General features: G+C 40.8%; 1 protein-coding gene across 2 annotated transcripts in view; it reads left to right on the forward strand.

Annotated features, from left to right (window-relative positions):
• EP300 (EP300 lysine acetyltransferase) overlaps positions 1-18,796 on the forward strand; it is a 73,394-nt gene that overhangs the window by 42,864 nt on the left and 11,734 nt on the right. For both annotated transcript variants that reach the window (XM_082351418.1, XM_082351417.1), the window contains exons 11-23: positions 169-246; positions 709-818; positions 2,244-2,381; positions 3,013-3,450; positions 4,877-5,056; positions 5,278-5,422; positions 7,323-7,441; positions 8,643-8,882; positions 9,304-9,392; positions 11,254-11,334; positions 13,271-13,327; positions 13,978-14,055; positions 17,854-17,921. In XM_082351418.1, the coding sequence (XP_082207544.1) occupies positions 169-246; positions 709-818; positions 2,244-2,381; positions 3,013-3,450; positions 4,877-5,056; positions 5,278-5,422; positions 7,323-7,441; positions 8,643-8,882; positions 9,304-9,392; positions 11,254-11,334; positions 13,271-13,327; positions 13,978-14,055; positions 17,854-17,921 (1,821 nt within the window). The remainder of the gene's footprint in view (positions 1-168; positions 247-708; positions 819-2,243; positions 2,382-3,012; positions 3,451-4,876; positions 5,057-5,277; positions 5,423-7,322; positions 7,442-8,642; positions 8,883-9,303; positions 9,393-11,253; positions 11,335-13,270; positions 13,328-13,977; positions 14,056-17,853; positions 17,922-18,796) is intronic.

The following is an 18,796-nucleotide window of genomic DNA, read 5'->3' on the forward strand; positions in this document are numbered from 1 at the left end:
GATGCATCTTCTTGTGTTCCAGAAATAACATTTTCTTCAGGTTCCTGTCTAGTTCATAACTTTATTTTTTTGATACTCAGACTGAATTCTGTAAGTTACACTTTATTTTTTAAAGGGGAATGGCTGCCTGAAAGATGCATTTCTAACCATTTCTCTGTTCCATTCTAGATGGCCCTCTTCCTGATCCATCTATGATCCGTGGCAGTGTGCCAAACCAGATGATGCCTCGGATAACTCCACAGCCTGGTAAGTTATGAAAGAAATCAGTGTACTTAACCATGGCTTTTTTTTAACAGAGTTCCTAGTGTATTACAAGATGACATCTGCCGCAGGCCAGCAGCAGGTATCATAATTACCTGCCTGAGAAATCAGAAAGCCTTTTATTAGAGTAGGAGCCCAGGGAGGAAGGAAGGGTGAAGAGCAGATTGGCTGACAGGTCAAGGGGCAAAAGACATTAAATGATCAAGCATCCATTTAAAAACAACTAGCCAAGATGAAATTTATTCCAGATTGTAAAATTTGATTCAGAGACCATACATTAATTAACAGTGCCCTTCTGTGGCTGCTGTGAATGAAACAAGAGATTCACAGTTGGAAGCAGGTGCCTTTATTTGTCCTGATACAGTGTCATAGAATCATAAATAAGAACTCTTTTATTCTCCAATTACATGAAGGTGTTCAGATCTAATATTTTACACTTATTCACAGGTTTGAATCAATTTGGCCAGATGAGCATGCCCCAGCCCCCTATTGGACCCCGGCAAACCTCTCCTCTTCAGCACCATGGACAGTTAGCCCAACCTGGAACTCTCAACCCGGTAAGTTTGACCTCTGGGTAATCTTTTTGGCCTTTACTTGACATTTCTAAAATCCTTTTTCTTTGAGAGAAAAAATTCTCACGCTTGCTTAAACAGCTAACTATACATAATTAATTCTTAACGTTGATTTTTTTTCTATAATTCTGTTGTATTTGCCCTTAGTATAGACATGATTAAATAATTAAAACTAAACCATATACCACAATTAGGCAGAGAATACTAAAGTCCTTAATTTTCACCTACCTCTTTTACCTGTATGCGTTATTTTTAGAAATTTATCCTACAGAAATAATTCCTGAGATACTAAAAGGATATAATTTGAAGAAAATTCATATTAAGGATGCTACATTATGTACTGTGTTTTAGGAAAAGGCCATAGCCTGAATGTACTGTAAGTGATTCATTATGTTTAAATTACGGTACATCTGTAAATTGGAATGCTTCATAAGCAATAATTTCAGAACTTACATGATGGCATGAAAGGTGTTTACAGCTTTAAGTGGGAAAAGCAGGTGTCTAAAGTATATTTATTATAGGATCCTGTATCGTTAAGAACTTTCTTGATTATAATTTATATAAAATAAACACTAAAAGAAAGATTTCCTTCCAAATACTGTTCATACATAGTCACAGTACTAGAAAGCTTAAAAGAGCAGCCAGTTGCCGCTGCCTGGAGTCTCATTGTTGAGTAGTCTGCATACTTTGACACAGTCATCTCTCTTCCGTAATGCCTCTCTTCCCCAAACACAGAACCTACCCAGGCAGGAAACTGTCAAGCGTGATGGAGGGGCAGTTGCCTGATTTTAGAGAGTGGAGAAGATGGCCTCTGAGCATCTCACTGCTCCTTATGCAAATTCTAAACCTGTCATCCAGCTTTCCATGTTGGCCTCAACCCTTACCCTGCCTCTCAGAGTTAGTTAGTGCTATCAGTTGTTAAGCCTTTTTGGAGTTGTCTAGCACCAGTCTGCTGTGTTTAATGAGGGGTCTTATGCTTCATTTTAACCTATGAAACAAATACCTTTCTTAGACTATGAAGTTCTTGGCCTTTGGTATCCATAGTTAGTCATTATGGAGTCTTATAGTTTGTGCTTTAACAATACCACCTACGTAAGCAAAGACCTCACGAAATTGTGATTCGCTCTCCTCACTTATAAAACAAACGGAGTGTGTAGACAGTTACCTCTGTGCCTCATTCTAGATGCATTTGTGTAATTTCTTTACGGTGGGCTTAGGTAAGCTGTGAGGCTGTTCTCCACTATCTTGGCATGAGCGTCAGCTGTTGTAGCACCACTTTCTTCCTTTCCTACCCCACCCTCCCCATAGCAGGGCCAGAGCAATTGGTAATTCCAGCTGTAGTAGAATAACTGAAAAAAAACAATTTGGTGCTCTGTGTTTTTTTGTTTTTGTTTTTGTATGTGTGTACAGCCTATGGGCTATGGACCTCGCATGCAGCAGCCTTCCAGCCAGAGCCAGTTCCTTCCTCAGACTCAGTTCTCAACACAGGGAATGAATGTAACAAATATGCCTTTGGCTCCGTCTGGCAGTCAAGCACCAGTGTCTCAAGTATGTCTCACAAATGGGTTTTTGTTTTTGTTTTTTTTAAAACTTGTTTCCGTGATTCCTGAAACTTCTCTTAATTTGGGTTTTTACAGAGAAGGGTGACAGCAAATAATGGGTGGAAATAGATGATTAAGCTTTTAATAAGAACAGTTATGGACATGGTATTCTGAACATGAAAGGATTACTCTGTGACACAGAAGTGGTATTGATTGCTAATAAGTAAGAAAGATTAGATTTTAAATAAAATAAAATAGTTTTAACCATTTTTTAAAATAGTGAACTCTCTTTAAAATGACGTCTTACTGAGCACTGCAGTGCAGAAAGAAGAACCCTGGCTGAAGAGAGCATAGGACAGCCAGAAAACACTGCATGCTCACCTGTCCCGTGCCTCTGCGGTGGCTGAGGCCATTCTGCTGATTTTTTTTAAGTCTGCTTAATTAAATACTGTATTGGTTGGATTTTCCAAAGATATGACCCCAATAATAGGGTTTTTGACACATTTTGAAATGGAGGCATACATTGCTGGTTTCTGTTTAATCAGTTTGTGTCCTTAAATGTATATATAGCCTGCCTATGTAAATATTTCTTTAATTCTGTTCTGAATTGCGTCTTGTTATGTTTTTCATTTTAACAGGCACAAATGTCCAGTTCTTCCTGCCCTGTGAACTCTCCTATAATGCCTCCTGGGTCTCAAGGGAGCCACATTCACTGTCCCCCTCTCCCTCAACCAGCTCTGCATCAGAACTCACCCTCACCTGTACCTAGTCGTACCCCAACCCCTCACCACACTCCCCCAAGCATAGGGGCTCAGCAGCCACCAGCAACAGCAATTCCAGCCCCTGTTCCTACACCTCCAGCCATGCCACCTGGGCCACAGTCCCAGGCTCTACATCCTCCTCCAAGACAAACGCCTACACCGCCACCAACGCAGCTTCCTCCCCAAGTGCAGCCTTCACTTCCTGCTGCTCCTTCAGTTGACCAGGCGCAGCAGCAGCCTCTGTCCCAGCAGAGTACAGCAGCCTCTGTGCCCACCCCGACGGCGCCACTGCTGCCTCCGCAGCCGGCAACTCCAGTAAGCAGAGACGGGGCTTTAAGCAGGATCATGTCGGCTGTGCTGTAGTTTTATACTGCTTCTGTGCTGTTGCTTTATTCTTTTCTTCCTTTTTTTTTTTTTTTGGCCGCATTACACGGCTTGTGGGATCTTAGTTCCCCGACCAGGGATCCAGGCCCAGGCCCATGGCAGTGAAAGTGCCGAGTCCTAATCACTGGACTGCCAGGGAATTCCCTGTGCTGTTTCTCTTCTGTGTTGTTTCTTCTCTTATTGTTGTCTCCCCAATTAGACTAGAATCTGTTTATAGTTACAGACCTTCTTTCTCTTTTTTCTTGCTGTCGTACCTAACGTAGGAGGAGCTCAAAAGATTTTGTTTAGATCGTATGTTGACCATGGTCATGTTGTATTCCGAGGCTCGAAGGCATGTAAGGAGAGGTGACAAGGGGAGAGCATCGACAGTACATTTAATACCCCACGTGAACTTTACAAATATTTAAAGAATCTTTTCATACAGTCTGAACTGATGTACTCAAGAGCAAATGAATAAAATCATCGATTTATGAGTGTCTGTGGTACTAGCCAAAATTAGAAAATTCATCATGTAAGAGATTAGAAAACTATGGGCCTGAAACAAACTGGTAGCTTCCTTGTGAAATGAAAGGCTTGTTATCTATATAGTAGAGATCCAAATGCACATCTAATACTTGCATCCTTACTAATAGAACTCTATGTGTCACAATCTAAAACTTTCTACTTGATCACTGATACTAATATTTCAGTTCTCTGTCATATTGGCAAACTGAGGATCCCCATGAGTTATAGCTACTTCATAAAACGTTGCTTATCCATGACTGGTTCATCTTAACTTCTGATATGTAAGGAAAGGCAGGATGCAGAAAGGAAACTTAATTCTATGTAGGATAGTTTCTGAAAATACTAATTTCTCATTGTGAGATATCTTATTGGAAGACTTAGGGAAGAAACAGAGATTGCTAGTTATCCCATTAGAATGTGATGATTCAAAACAGCTGCTTATTGTGGGAGTTCATTATATTCTCTCTACTTTTCTGTACATTTGAAACCTTTTCTAATGAGAAGTTTAAAAGAAAAGATTGCCAGTCATCCTTATTTTCCTTCCATTTTTCTATAAACATGAACTCCTCTGAGGTAGTCATTTCTGAAACCCCCCTCCCAGGCACACTGCCACAGAATGAGTTACTGAAGAAACAGTTGCCTACTCTTTTATCTGCAGCCAACCAACCGATATTTGCAAGTCCTCAGTCTCCTATTCTTGAGCGTAATTTACTTCAAGGGGGCGAAATAGGTCGAGTAAGTGAAAGCACCATCAGTGGGTGTAATGACACTAGCCTAAAAATAGGTAGTTAATCATGCCATCTTGTTGTGTGTAATAGGCAAACTTTTTGTTTTTCCCTCTCTTTCTACCCAGCTTTCCCAGCCAGCTGTAAGCATCGAAGGTCAGGCATCAAACCCTCCATCTACTAGTAGCACGGAAGTGAATTCTCAGGCCATTCCTGAGAAGCAGCCTTCACAGGAAGTGAAAATGGAGGCTAAAATGGAAGTGGATGCACCAGAACCAGCAGAGACTCAGCTAGAGGATATTCCAGAGGTGAGAGTAGGGCAGTTACTGCTGTTTTTTGGTTAGGACCTCTGTCTAGGAACTCACACATGTTCCAGGAAAGTATTCTATAATTAGGTCTCATTTTATTGATTTCCATGTGAAAAAGGGTCTTCAGCTACATCCACAGGGGAGAGTAAATAAGATAATGATGTTATTGCTTCTCAGTTACATGTCTTTGGAAAACCAAAAATTCCTACCTTGCCTTTTAGACTAAAGCAGAAGACTGTAAAGCGGAACCTACAGAAACAGAAGAGAGAGGCGCTGAATTAAAAACTGAAACAAAAGAGGAGGAAGACCAGCCAAGTACTTCAGCAACCCAGTCATCTCCAGCCCCAGGACAGTCAAAAAAGAAGAGTGAGTCTCTTAGGCTCTGTGTTTGTGGAGGCAGAGAAAAAAACCAAAGACCTTAGTAGAGTGAGATTGGGTTTCTTGGGCCTTGGAATTGAATTTTAATGTGATTTCATTAAGCTTGGAGCCCTTGGCCTGGTCTCTTCATTAGTGCTAATGTTGGAGAAGAAATTTTCTTTCCTTTAGGTATATGTGCTTCCTACAGTCACTGGGTGGCTAACAATTCCTCAAAATTATCTTTGTCAGAGGACAGAAATTATTAAATAATATCCTTGACTAAAATGCAGGAAATAATAGCAATAATAATATTTTTTGTTAACCTGCTGTGCACCAGGCACTGTGCCACAACCTGCCGTGTCTCATCTAAGAACTTCACAGCCCCTCTGTGAGGTTACTGATCCCTGTTTTACAGGCAGGAAAACTGATGCTCAGCAAGGTCAAGTAACACTTCCCAGCTCACTGAGCCCAGGCAGGCTGATTCAGAGTCTCTGCTCTGAACCACGCTACTGAATATGAGTCAAGCCAAGCAAGCAGCAATGCTTAGCAGAGAGTGTTAAACAATTCCCACAGAAATTAGTTTACTAACTAGTTTAGGACTAGAACTTCTCGTGGCTCTAGTGACCCCTTCAGTGGCACAGGTAGGACTTACCTCAAAGAGGAATCTGCTGGCTCCTGAAGATGATGTGTACAAAAGTGCTCCGTGAATAAATACAATATACTTTAAAATGATGGGGTTAAAAAATTATTTTCATTTAAAAATAAGGTTGTTGGGACTTCCCTGGCGGTCCTGTGGTTAAGACTCCACGCTTCCGCTGCAGGGGCATGGGTTTGATCCCCTGCGGGTCGGGGAAGTAAGATCCTGCATGTGCATGGCATGGCCAATGAATGAATGAATAAATGTTTGTTATATATGGAGATGTTATTTTGATCTAGGCTGCAACAAACCCAATCTTAATATTAGGCATCTGCTTTTAAAACAGCTCATCTCACAAATGGGCTCAAATTCTGTTTATTTTGAGCACAACAAAGTATGAGACAAAGAAGATTCTCCCGTCTATTTGTCTGATTTTTTTCATGTCAGCCCCCACCATGTGGTGAAAAAATACTCAAGGTACTGACAGATATACCCCCTTGAAGATAAAATTAATTGGTAAATAGAAGAAATAATAAGGCCTCTCTGCTCAGAGTGATTCAAGGCTCGAACTGGACCCTTAACGGCCAGCTTCTTAAATGGTAGTTTAAATTAATTCCATTTGGGACATGCCAGCAAATCTTCCCTGACTTTTGGGAGACATACTGAGAACACATTTGAGCATAATTTGATCAACTGAGTCCATCATTCTGGCAATAACAATTTAGTTCTTTCTTTAGACTGAAACCTAACATTTGCCATTAAAACAGTAAATACGTCTTCTGCTGAAGCTCTAAAACATCAAGCATTTCAATGAAGGACTCTTGGCCTTCAGTGGCTCTGATTCCTTTGGCAATAAGACAGCACCAGGTCTAATTTCTGACTTGTTACATGCTGATACCAGGAAGGGGGGCTTCTTCCGTTCTTGCTTCACCGCATCCCCCGCCTGTTGTATCTTTTGGAACATTCTGACAAGTCTTTTCATAAATTTTTGGAAGGCTTAGCATTCTGCTTCTACTCAGTCAAGACTATCTTAAGTGGGTTTCTGACTGAGAAATTATCTGAGCCATGAAGGGTATTTAAAGGTGACTAGACAAGGTGTTTTAAAGGATCTATCTGAACCAGGAAATAGAAACACCCTTAGTGATATTTCATGGGGACAATGTAGGGAATTTTGTGTTTTCTGAGTCTTGAGATATATTTTATAGTTTCAACTTGAACTTTTTTTCCTCTTTTGCTTAATTGGTAACTAATTTCAAATATACTCTTCTTAAGTTTTCAAACCTGAAGAGTTACGACAGGCACTGATGCCGACATTGGAGGCACTTTACCGACAGGATCCAGAATCCCTTCCCTTTCGTCAACCTGTGGACCCCCAGCTTCTAGGAATCCCTGTAAGTATGTGGTGGTACTTCTCTTTTCTTTTAAAATTCGTTAACAGCTTTATTCGGATACAGTTCACATATTGTACAAATCACCCATTTAAAGTGCACAATTTAATGGTTTTTGTGTATTAACAGAATTGTGCAGTTATCACCACAGTCAGTTTTGGATGATTTTCATCACCCCAAAAAAGAAACCCCATTTCCATAAGCAGTCACTCCCCATTTCCACCCACAGCCCCTACTACCAACCAACTGCTGGTCTGCCTTCTGCCTCTGTGGATTTGTCTCTTCTGGACATTTCATCAAAGAGAGTCTTACAGTATGTGGTTCTTTGTGACTGGGTTCTTTCACTTAGCATAATGTTTTCAAAGTTTGTCCATATTGTAGCACAAATCAATACTTCATTCCTTCTTACGACCCAGCAATATTTCATCATACGGTTGTGCATACATTCTCTTTACCCATTTATTAGTTGATAGACATGTGGGTTGTTTATACTTTTTGGCTGTTGAGGATAGCACACCTGTGAATGTTTACATACAAATTTGTGTATCTTTTTATTTCTCTTGGGTATATATCGAAGAGTGAGATTGCTGGATCATATGGTTTATTTATTTTTATCACTTGAGTAGCAGTAGTTCGTGATAGAAAAGATAGATCCAAATTAGCTTCATCTGCTTTTAAAGTTGCCTTTATACACCAGGCTGCTGGGAGGTTTCATTTGAGTATTTTAAGTGGTATTGGATAAGTCATTGGAGTGCTTTGAGGGGCAAAAATCTGTTAGAATCTTTTTTTTTTTTTTTTCCTATATTCTTCTGTGGCCTTAGATGGATCACCAATATTTTCTGGGCTTAGTTTCATCTGTAGGCCCCATCTAGTACTAAAGTGTGAAGGGTCTTTGATTTCTTGGTCTTTTAAGTTGATCACAGATGTACTATGGTAAAGTATCTGGAATCGCTCCTGTAGACGATCAGCTTGCTCCTACAAAGTCTAGAGTGGTTGTTGTTCTCTCTGCCCCTGGCTGCTTCATATCTCTGTAGACTAGTGATTTAAAGAAGTGATGGGTATCGATCATTTCTTTGGAAATACAGACACATCAAAGACTCAACATTATCCAGAAAATTTATAATGATTATAGCAAGATATGCTGTGGACCTTGAATACACTGAGACTTTTGGATAATGTTGTTTGGTGTCATTTGTCCTTCTAGGATTACTTTGATATTGTGAAGAGCCCCATGGATCTTTCTACTATCAAAAGGAAGTTAGACACTGGACAGTATCAGGAGCCCTGGCAGTATGTGGATGACATTTGGCTTATGTTCAACAATGCTTGGTTATATAATCGGAAAACATCACGGGTGTACAAATACTGCTCCAAGCTGTCTGAGGTCTTTGAACAAGAAATTGACCCAGTCATGCAAAGCCTTGGATACTGCTGTGGCAGAAAGGTAAGAAATGTTTGCACAGATAAGAACTGCATGGAAAACTTGCCAGTTAGAATCCTGAGTCATCAGATTGTAAGTTCATCTTGGGTAGGGACTTGGTCGTATTTACCTGTGGTGCACGGGGCGTGGCATGTACTAGTTTTCCTGTACATGGCAATTCACATTGAGTTCCTCTTGTCCTCTTCAGTTCTTTGATAATCGGTGGAAGGATATGACTGTTAAGCTTACCTCAGAGTGGTGGAATAAAACAGTAGCAAACTAGATTAGTTTTAGTTCAGTGAACTGTCTTGGAAACTGAAATAACCCATTATAAGAGACATAATGAGAAGTAAGGCTTCACTACCTTCTGTTTCTGATTTACTTGCCCGTGTAAATATTTTAGCTTGCCCTTCAAACCATATTTAACAAATGGTTTCTTTTGCAGTTGGAGTTCTCTCCACAGACACTCTGTTGCTATGGCAAACAGTTATGCACAATCCCTCGTGATGCCACTTACTACAGTTACCAGAACAGGTAAGCTCAACCTGTGTGGACCATGGTCAGAGTGTCCGCGTGTCCAGGGAGTGCATGCGGATGGACCAGCACACATACAGTCGTGGTTCATGTGTAACTTGCTTGAAAACAACTGTACAGCACAAGTTCTGGTCTTTGCATTCTGCCTTTGTTTGCAGAAGTAAACGGTTTTCTAGTAGAAAGTAGCTTTGTATCAGTTGTCTGGGCCCTTATTTTTATAAGGCAGGAACCCAAGGCATTAAGAAGTTAAGCAACTTGAGTCGGTGGCATACCTGGGATTATGTCCCAGGCCCCATATTTTTTTCCCACTGTCCTTTTATAGCTCACCACAGCCTCAGGCAAAACAAAAAAATTTCAAACTAATTGGTCTACTTCTCTGTGAAATTGCTGCCATCTATTGCCATTCCCAAAACCACCCAGAAAACTTTAACCAAAAGTTTGTTAGCCAGCTGTATCTTTTAGGAAATGTTTCCTAAGTTTTTCTTGGAATATGTAAAAACAAAGGATCCCAGAGTATTTGCTTTGCCTCTGTTGAGCACATTAAAAAGAGCTCTGTACCAGACTGTTCCTTACAAAGATTTGCATACGACCACGGATGGTAGGCTTCTAATAAATTAGACACTTCTGCCTTATTTTCTCCTGCTCAAATAAGGGCTGTAATCACACAAATTGGATTCACTAATATATCTTAATCATGATTTGTCTCTTTATTTTGTGTAATCAGCCAACAGTATAGCTGGCATGGGGTGTAAATAAAAAAGCAAGGCTGGACAGTCAATACTTTGATGACCCAAACCCATGGTGGTCGTTTTTGCTGAACTTGTGTGCTACAGATGTATTTCTAGCTTTGAAAAAGTCACTTAAACTTTTTGTTTTATTTACAAAAAGTTAGGTGCACTCCCCTAATGCTTTGTAGTCATAAGAATCTATAGTGTTTTACTCCTTAAAACCTAGGAAAAGTGGGGCTCAAGTTGTTATTAGCACCTTATGTTCAAAAAAGCAAGTGACAGCTGGCATGCTATAATCTCATGCTATAATCTTGGCATTTATGTACCTTTTTCGGATTTTAAGCACCAATCTACAGCACCCAGGAATATATAATCATGTATCTGCATACACCACTGCCTTTTCCCTCTTGAACTATGTCAGTTGGTGGCTACAATCAGTATTTAACTGCTTGTGCAGACTTTTTATTGTACGTATGTGGCTTCCTTGGGATCAAAAGGAAATTTGGGGTGTTTTTTCAGACCACAGTTGTTTCTAGATGATTATTTCCTGGTACTGTATCCATAGTGGATTTTTTTCTTTGGAAGTGGGGAGGTTTTTTTCTTTGCTATGTTTAGGTAATAGAGTAGTAGTTCTTCTCTCCACAGTATATTTATCCTACTTTCGATTATTTGCATCGAGTAGCATTAATTACTAAAATGAAAGGGTGTAGGTCTGTGTGAGACTTGTTTGTTTTATTTGCTGTAATCATTTGCTACTTGTGATCCCATTGAGATATTTAATGCTAATCTGTGCTTTGCCTTGGCTTTCTGCTTTGTGTTGTCTTGTCTTGCTTTTATGTTTTTTGTTGTCCTGCAATCCCTCATTTCTTCGTTTGTTTTGTGTTTTTTTTTTTCCTCCCTCATGCTTGTCGTTGTCTGCACTTGGCTTTGATTGCAAAACACAAAAACCAAAAACAAAACCCAAACTGTGGTGCCCATAAATCTGCATCATTGAATGTCCTTGTCGCCGTTGATGACCTGCTCTCTGCTCCCGCCCCCCTCTTGGCCTGCTGTGATTGGTGGCTTCGTTGCTTGGCTTGGGCTGTGTTGTGTGAACGGAACAGTTCACCCCAGTATGGCCTTCTTGCCGACAGGTATCATTTCTGTGAGAAGTGTTTCAATGAAATCCAAGGGGAGAGCGTTTCTTTGGGGGATGACCCTTCCCAGCCTCAAACGTAAGTAACTATATTATTTTGGAAAGTACTCTCTTATTTCTCAGTTTGTTGTTAGGTGATCATGCTCAGGCTTCTAAGTGGTCTTCGGTTATGCTGTCCAGTATCGTGTAGCCACAGGTGGCTATTTAAATTCAAATTAATTCAAAGTAAATAAAATTTAAAATTCCCAATTTCAGTTACTCAGTAGACAGTCTGTGGCTAGTGGCTGCCATATTGGTCAGCACAGATAGAGAACATTTCCATCATAGCAGTAAGCTGTGTCGGTACTGATCTAGGGAATACATCAATATTGGATGGTCATTTTAGATATATTTCTTCTATAGGGAAATAATCAGCTTCTCCTAAAAAGTGAAAGGCTGCAGTGCAAGGGAACTTCATTGTTAACTGTTTTGAGTTTGAGGGGAATTGAACAAATACAGCCACCTTACAGCCTTCCCATAAAGGTTCACGATACCAAAGGCATCAGAATCGTCAGTATCATTTAACATCTTTAGGGGTTTAGGAGTTTGTGAGAGTGATTTATTAGAAAGAGACTTGGTCGGACTTTCACAATCTCACATGCTCCTGTGGTTTGGTAAATTCCAAGAAAAATTTTCAAACATAGCCTAAACTGCCTCATAGTACTTCTAATCTCTAAGATTTAGTTTACACACTCAAATTTGGACTGTTTTAGGAAGAAAGAACTATTTGGTGTCCTTTTAATATTCTTCAGCTTCTTCTCTTCCGGTTTAACCTATAATAAACAGTCAATTCAGAACATTTCCCCAAAAAGTATGGAATTGTTATGTTACTAGTAAAAACAGGGCTTCTGAGAAAAACTGGTTAGTGTTTCCAAATTGGGTTTTCAAGTTGTACTTTTTCTTCAGTCACCATTGACATATAATATAGTGGGGTCTGGTACTGGTCTTGGGGTAGATACTGGGTCCCCTTGAACCTTAAGAGATTTTTCTGACCTTGGCTAAACCAGGGAAGTCAGGACTGATGCAGTAAAGGGAGGCAGCCTTACCATGGGTACTACTGAGTAGCTTACCACATGTTCTGTACCTTAGGACAGCACCACTCTGACTGTGAAGAGTGTAGAAACCCCTCTTGCAGTTCCTGAGGTCGGCAGTGAGCCTGGGAGTATGTGGTACTAACAAGTTCCCAGGTCCTTCTAGGCTGCTGGTCTTTAGAACACACTTTGGGTAGCAAGACCTTAGGCCAGGTAGCGATGAATCTCTAGCCTGTAACTAGTAGAAAACAGTTTAAATGTGGAAATGTCCTCATTCCTCATTTTTGTGAGGTAGAGTCACAGTAGTCAAAGTTGGGCCCCCTGCAGTTTGTTCCAGGTAGAGAATAAGACTGTTAGCTCCTGTATTTGTGAGGCTATGAGCAGTGAGGTAGGCTAGATTTCAGGGTAGGAGGCCATGTGAAAATTTTTAAATGAATACCCTTTTTTTGGCTAACTCTTAAGTAACCTGAAATATGTATTCTTAATATTGAAATTTTTTATTAATATAAAAAGTTTGACTAGACTGTCCTGGAAATTTAGTATTTTTTATAAATAGTGGTTTAGCTCCCTCTATACACAGTATCTTTCATACGTAGCTCAGTCTAGGCACATTAAAGTATTAGAAGGTGTAAATACCTAACACTAAGAGTAGTAGGCAAGATTTTAAAAGGAAAAGAAGAACAAATTCATGTTTTTAGTTCTTACTGGGTTCTCCTCTTCCTGTAAATGGGAACAGATTTACTATAAAGTCCTTTCCAAAAACATAGGCATGTAAATGTGCATTTTGTGGGAGCCAAGAATGTACTGTTGTATCCTTGGTATATTCTTAGATTTAAATAATCCACTTACAGGGTGGGGTTTTTGTCCTTTGGTTATTAGAACAGTAGTCAGACTGCTAATCTTTCTGTGTTGCTTGTTCTCATTGTGTCCCTCTTCTTTCCTTAGTACAATAAATAAAGAACAATTTTCGAAGAGAAAAAATGACACTCTGGATCCTGAACTGTAAGTAGTTCCCCTTGAGTAGTCAGTACACTTTGATATTCCTTCTTTCTTTCATTCTCTTGGTTTGCACAGCCAGTGAGATGATTCTATATTCTTGGGACTAAATCTATAACATACATCTAACAGAGATGGTAGAAGTGCTAAAATTTACATATGGTTAGTATTCATTTACATTTCACTAAATCTACCTAATATTTTGGTGTTTTGTAGGCTTAGGCTTGAGTGAAGCACAAAGCTACCTCTGGTCAGTGCCATTATTCCAGCCCTGTTGTCCTCTGTATTTTCAAACCAGTTCATAATCCCCTCCTTTATAGTGAGTCCTTTCAGAGGTACTCAGCGGTACAGAGATGTACTGGTATTCTAGGAGTTCCTGGAATGGATATGATGGTGTCCGACTCACTTGGAAGTTGAAGCAGCAGTCATCTTGATCTTTCACTTTTTATTTCATAGTCACAGTTCATATTTAATGACTAAACTGCTTTTGAGTTTTGCTCTACCTGTTACACTAAAGAGCTTTTAAAAACTATTCTTCAATTCTTTGGACGTGATTTTGGCTATCTTTTGAATTGTCAGAAATTGGGAAATATTGGAAGTTTTGATTTGGTTAAATTTTTGGATTTAACCTTGACATTTTGACTTTTCCTTTCAAGGTTTGTTGAATGTACGGAGTGTGGAAGAAAGATGCATCAGATCTGTGTCCTTCATCATGAGATCATTTGGCCATCTGGGTGAGACATCAGTATTTTCCCTAGACTTTTTCTTTGTTGTGAATTATAGGAAGTTTGTCTTCTCTGCAATGATTATATTTTATCTTCAAAGTTACTATCTCTTGGAATTATTCTTTTTGTTCGTTTATTTATTTTTGGCTGCATCGGGTATTAGTAGCAGTGGGCGGGCTCTTCGCTGTGGCGTGCAGGCTTCTCTCTAGTTGTGGCACGGGCTCAGTAGTTGCAGCACACAAGCTCTCTAGTTGTGGCGCACCGGCTTAGTTGCCCCGCAGCACATGGGATCTTAGTTCCCCAACCAGGGATCAAGCCCACATCCCCTGCATTGGAAGGCAGAGTCTTTTTTTTTTTTTTTTTTTAATATTTATTTATTTAATTTATTTATTTATGGCTGTGTTGGGTCTTCATTGCTGCGTGCGGGCTTTCTCTAGTTGCAGTGAGCGGGGGCTACTCTTGGTTGCGGGGTTCTCATTGCGGTGGCTTCTCTTGTTGCAGAGCATGGGCTATAGGTGCGCGGGCTCAGCAGTTGTGGCGCACGGGCTTAGTTGCTCCGCGGCATGTGGGATCTTCCCGGACCAGGGCTCGAACTCGTGTCCCCTGCATTGGCAGGTGGATTCTTAACCACTGCGTCACCAGGGAAGTCCCTAGAATTATTATTCTGGATTGGGAAAAGATCATTAAAATCCAGTTTTAGGGCTTCCCTGGTGTTGCAGTGGTTGAGAATCTGCCTAATGCAGGGGACACGGGTTCGAGCCCTGGTCTGGGAAGATCCCACATGCCGCGGAGCAACTAGGCCCGTGAGCCACAACTACTGAGCCTGCACGTCTGGAGGCTGTGCTCCGCAACGAGAGAGGCCACGATAGTGAGAGGCCCGCGCACCGCGATGAAGAGTGGCCCCCGCTTGCCGCAACTAGAGAAAGCCCTCGCACAGAAACGAAGACCCAACACAGCCATAAATAAATAAATAGATAGATAGATAAATAAATAAATAAGTGGTACTGACATTGAGATGGATGTGAAAAAAAAGAAAAAGAAGAAAAATAAAATCCAGTTTTAAAATATTAAATAACCTAGAATCCAAAAACATAGATATTTCTCTTATTTGTTTTAATCCATATACAAATACTTTATTTTGCTTTAAATTTTTTGGTGGTCATTGTGCATCAAAAGTAAATACAAAAGATTTATCAATAGAGGGTAACAGGAAATCTGTAGCACCTGGAAACCAGCAAGGAGATGTTAGACACAATTAAACCTGCTAGGTTTTGAACATTACTTACATTGCAGTAGAAAAACTAGACGGTATGGATAATGCAGGTTTCCAAGGAGCCACCTCTGTTTCTGCCTCTGAGAGAACATCGCACTGAAGGGCATACTGAATGGTGACCGTGGTTAGGATTTTTTTTGTTTGTTTGTTTGTTTTTGGCTGCATTGGGTCTTCGTTGCTGCGTGCGGGCTTTCTCTAGTTGCGGCGAGCGGGGGCTTCTCTTGTTGCAGAGCACAGACTCTAGGTACGCGGGCTTCAGTAGTTGTGGCTTGCGGGCTCTAGAGCGCAGGCTCAGTAGTCGTGTTGCACGGGCTTAGTTGCTCTGAGGCATATGGGATCTTCCCAGACCAGGGATCGAAGCTGTGTCCCCTGCGTTGGCAGACAGATTCTTAACCACTGTGCCACCAGGGGAGTCCCCCAAAAGATTTTAAATCACATCCTAACCAGGGGACTTCCCTGGTGGCACAGTGGTTAAGAATCCGCCTGCCAGTGCAGGGGACACGGGTTCAAGCCCTGGTCCTGAAAGATCCCACATGCAGTTGAGCAACTAAGCCCGTGCACCACAACTACTGAGCCCACACGCCACAGCTACTGAAGCCCGCATGCCTAGAGCCCATGCTCCGCAACAAGAGAAGCCACCGCAGTGAGAAGCCCGTGCACCACAACGAAGAGCAGCCCCCACTCGCCACAACTAGAGAAAGCCCGCACGCAGCAATGAAGACCCAACGCAGCCATAAATAAATAAACAAACAAAATAAAATCTTCTGGGGAGTTGGATAATAGTTAACTAGGTGTTGTCCAGTGAAAGGCAAAGTTGCATGAAAATGACTAGATACAGACTTCAATGAACTAGGTATTCTTGGGCCTCATGTTCTGTTTCTGAATATTCTCCACATATTTACCCAGGGTGCACATCATCAATGCCTTTCATGGGCAGCGAGTGGATTTTTGTCCATTGTGACACTTATGTGTTTACTGCTATGGGTTACCTCTCTTTCTCCAGGAATGGGGCTGATCCCAGCTCTGTTCCAAGGGAAGGGTTGGGGGAGTATCTGTGTATTAAGTGACTCTCATTAGAATGGATATCTACTCTCTGCTCTTTTCCTGGACTGTTATTGTTGTTTTAAGAGCTTTATTTTCTAGGTTGCTTTCCCTCCAGTGACTTGTTTTTTTTAATATTCATTCATTCATTCATCTATTTATTTATTTGGCTACGCCGGGTCTTAGTTGTGGCACGTGGGATCTTCGTAGCGGCATGCAAGAACTTTGGCTGCAGGATCTTTAGTTTCGGCACGTGGGATCTAATTCCCTGACTAGGGATCGAACATGGGCCCCCTGCATTGGGATCGTGGAGTCTCAGCCACTGGACCACCAGGAAAGTTCCCTGGACTGACTCTTGATGCTAGTTCGGAGGTCACAGGAAAGAAGAGGCTAATTAACAAATTTCCAGAAAAAAAACACTAAGGAAAAGCGCAGTAGTTGATGTTTATATGGCTTGTCTTTAGATAGGCCTTTTTAGTGCTTTCCTTAATTACAGAGTGGGTAAGGATAATTGAGGGAGTTGCAGCGATCTTTGCAACTGAAGATCAGCCAGCTGGTTGATGAGTACTTATGTGGTTTCCAGTTTTTCTAAGAATTTCTACTTATGCACACATCCTTATGTAATTGCAAGAACAAAGAGAATGTACATTTAAAATCTGTTAGTGCTGGACTTCCCTGGCAGTCCAGTGATTAAGACTCTGGGCTTCCAATGCAGGGGGCGCAGGTTCAATCCCTGGTCAGGGAACTAAAATCCCACAGCACAGTCAAAAAATATTTTTTAAAAAACATATTAGTGCTGCTTTCAAAACGTACTTACTTACATTCCCACTGGTAGCGTATAGACTTTTGCCAGTGTGATTGGCCATAACAAATTTTCTGCTTTAATCTGTGATTCGTCAACATCTTTGAGCATGCAAAATTTGCATGTGCCAATTTATATGCCCTTCACATTTCTTCATGTCTTTTGTCTATTTCTCAGTTAGGTTTTGTTTTGTTTCTAATATTTTTATTTATTTTTGGCTGCGTTGGGTCTTCGTTGCTGTGTGCGGGCTTTCTCTAGTTGCGGCGAGTGGGGGACTACTCTGCATTGTGTTGCGCAGGGTTCTCATTGCCGTGGCTTCTCTTGTTGCAGAGCATGGGTTCTAGGCACGCGGGCTTCAGTAGTTGTGGCACACGGGCTTAGTTGCTTTGCGGCATGTGGGATCTTCCTGGACCAGGGCTCGAACCTGTGTCCCCTGCATTGGCAGGCAGATTCTTAACCACTGCACCACCAGGGAAGCCTTCAATTAGGTTTTTTATCCTTTTTGTCTTAATGTTTTCTAAAAGCTCTTTGTATATTGGTTATATTAACTCTTTGTTGTGTATTTAGAAATACTGCTCCCAGGTTGTCTTTTAAATTTCAACCTTACACATACATAAGATAGATTTTATAGCATACGTTACTTTAAATGTTTCTCTAAGTTGTTTAAGCAAAGTCTTGGTTTACATTTTAGATTTGTCTGTGATGGCTGTTTAAAGAAGACTGCACGAACTAGAAAAGAAAATAAGTTTTCTGCTAAAAGTAAGTTTCATTCTTACAGGTAAAATTTGGCAAAGCTTCACTGAAGCATAGTTAAAAATAAACATCCAGAATGAATTATTTTCTTTCAACATTATTTGAAATTTTAAAAAAATGTTTTTATTTATTTTTTTGGCTGCGTTGGGTCTTCGCTTCTGAGTGGGGGCCATTCTTCATTGTGGTGCGCGGGCTTCTCATTGCAGTGGTCTCTGCCATTGCGGAGCACGGGCTCCAGGTGCGCGGGCTCTAGAGTGCAGGCTCAGTAGTTGTGGCACATGGGCTTAGTTGCTCCACGGCATGTGGGATCTTCCCGACCAGGGATCGAACCCGTGTCCCCTCCATTGGCAGGCAGATTCCTATCCACTGCGCCACCAGGGAAGCCCCTATTTGAAATATTTAACCAAAGTTAAAACCAAATAATTTTTCCATGATGTACTTAAAGTTGAACTGTGATGTACTTTTTGGTGTGAAAATCATTAGACCTAGTTATTTATAAGAAGGAGGTTATGTGTTTTTCTTGTTCCTACACATATCCTAATGGAGGCCAGATGTGGAAATACTTGCCCAGAATTGCCATCTCATGAATGATTCCCTCAGTTTTGTGTATACCCTTAGTTGGGACTGCATTTAGACCTGTGTGATCTTTTCAGTTGGGTGGGGATGGCAGTCAGTTTTAGTTTTGTAGAACGATGCCTTTGCAGTTTTTTGCTGATCTACAGGTTGCTTTTAATCCTCTGTAAAGCTTATCAAAGCACCCGACAGTTGTTAAATATTACTGCAATTGAGGCAAAGTGCATATGAGTGTTCTGTTTTTTGACTCTTCTGAAAAGGAAAATTTTTCAAAATAAAAAGTTGGGGAAAATAACATTTATAAAGTA

Source organism: Balaenoptera borealis (assembly GCF_965194805.1).
Source record: "Balaenoptera borealis genome assembly, chromosome: 13".
Lineage (NCBI taxonomy): Eukaryota > Metazoa > Chordata > Mammalia > Artiodactyla > Balaenopteridae > Balaenoptera > Balaenoptera borealis.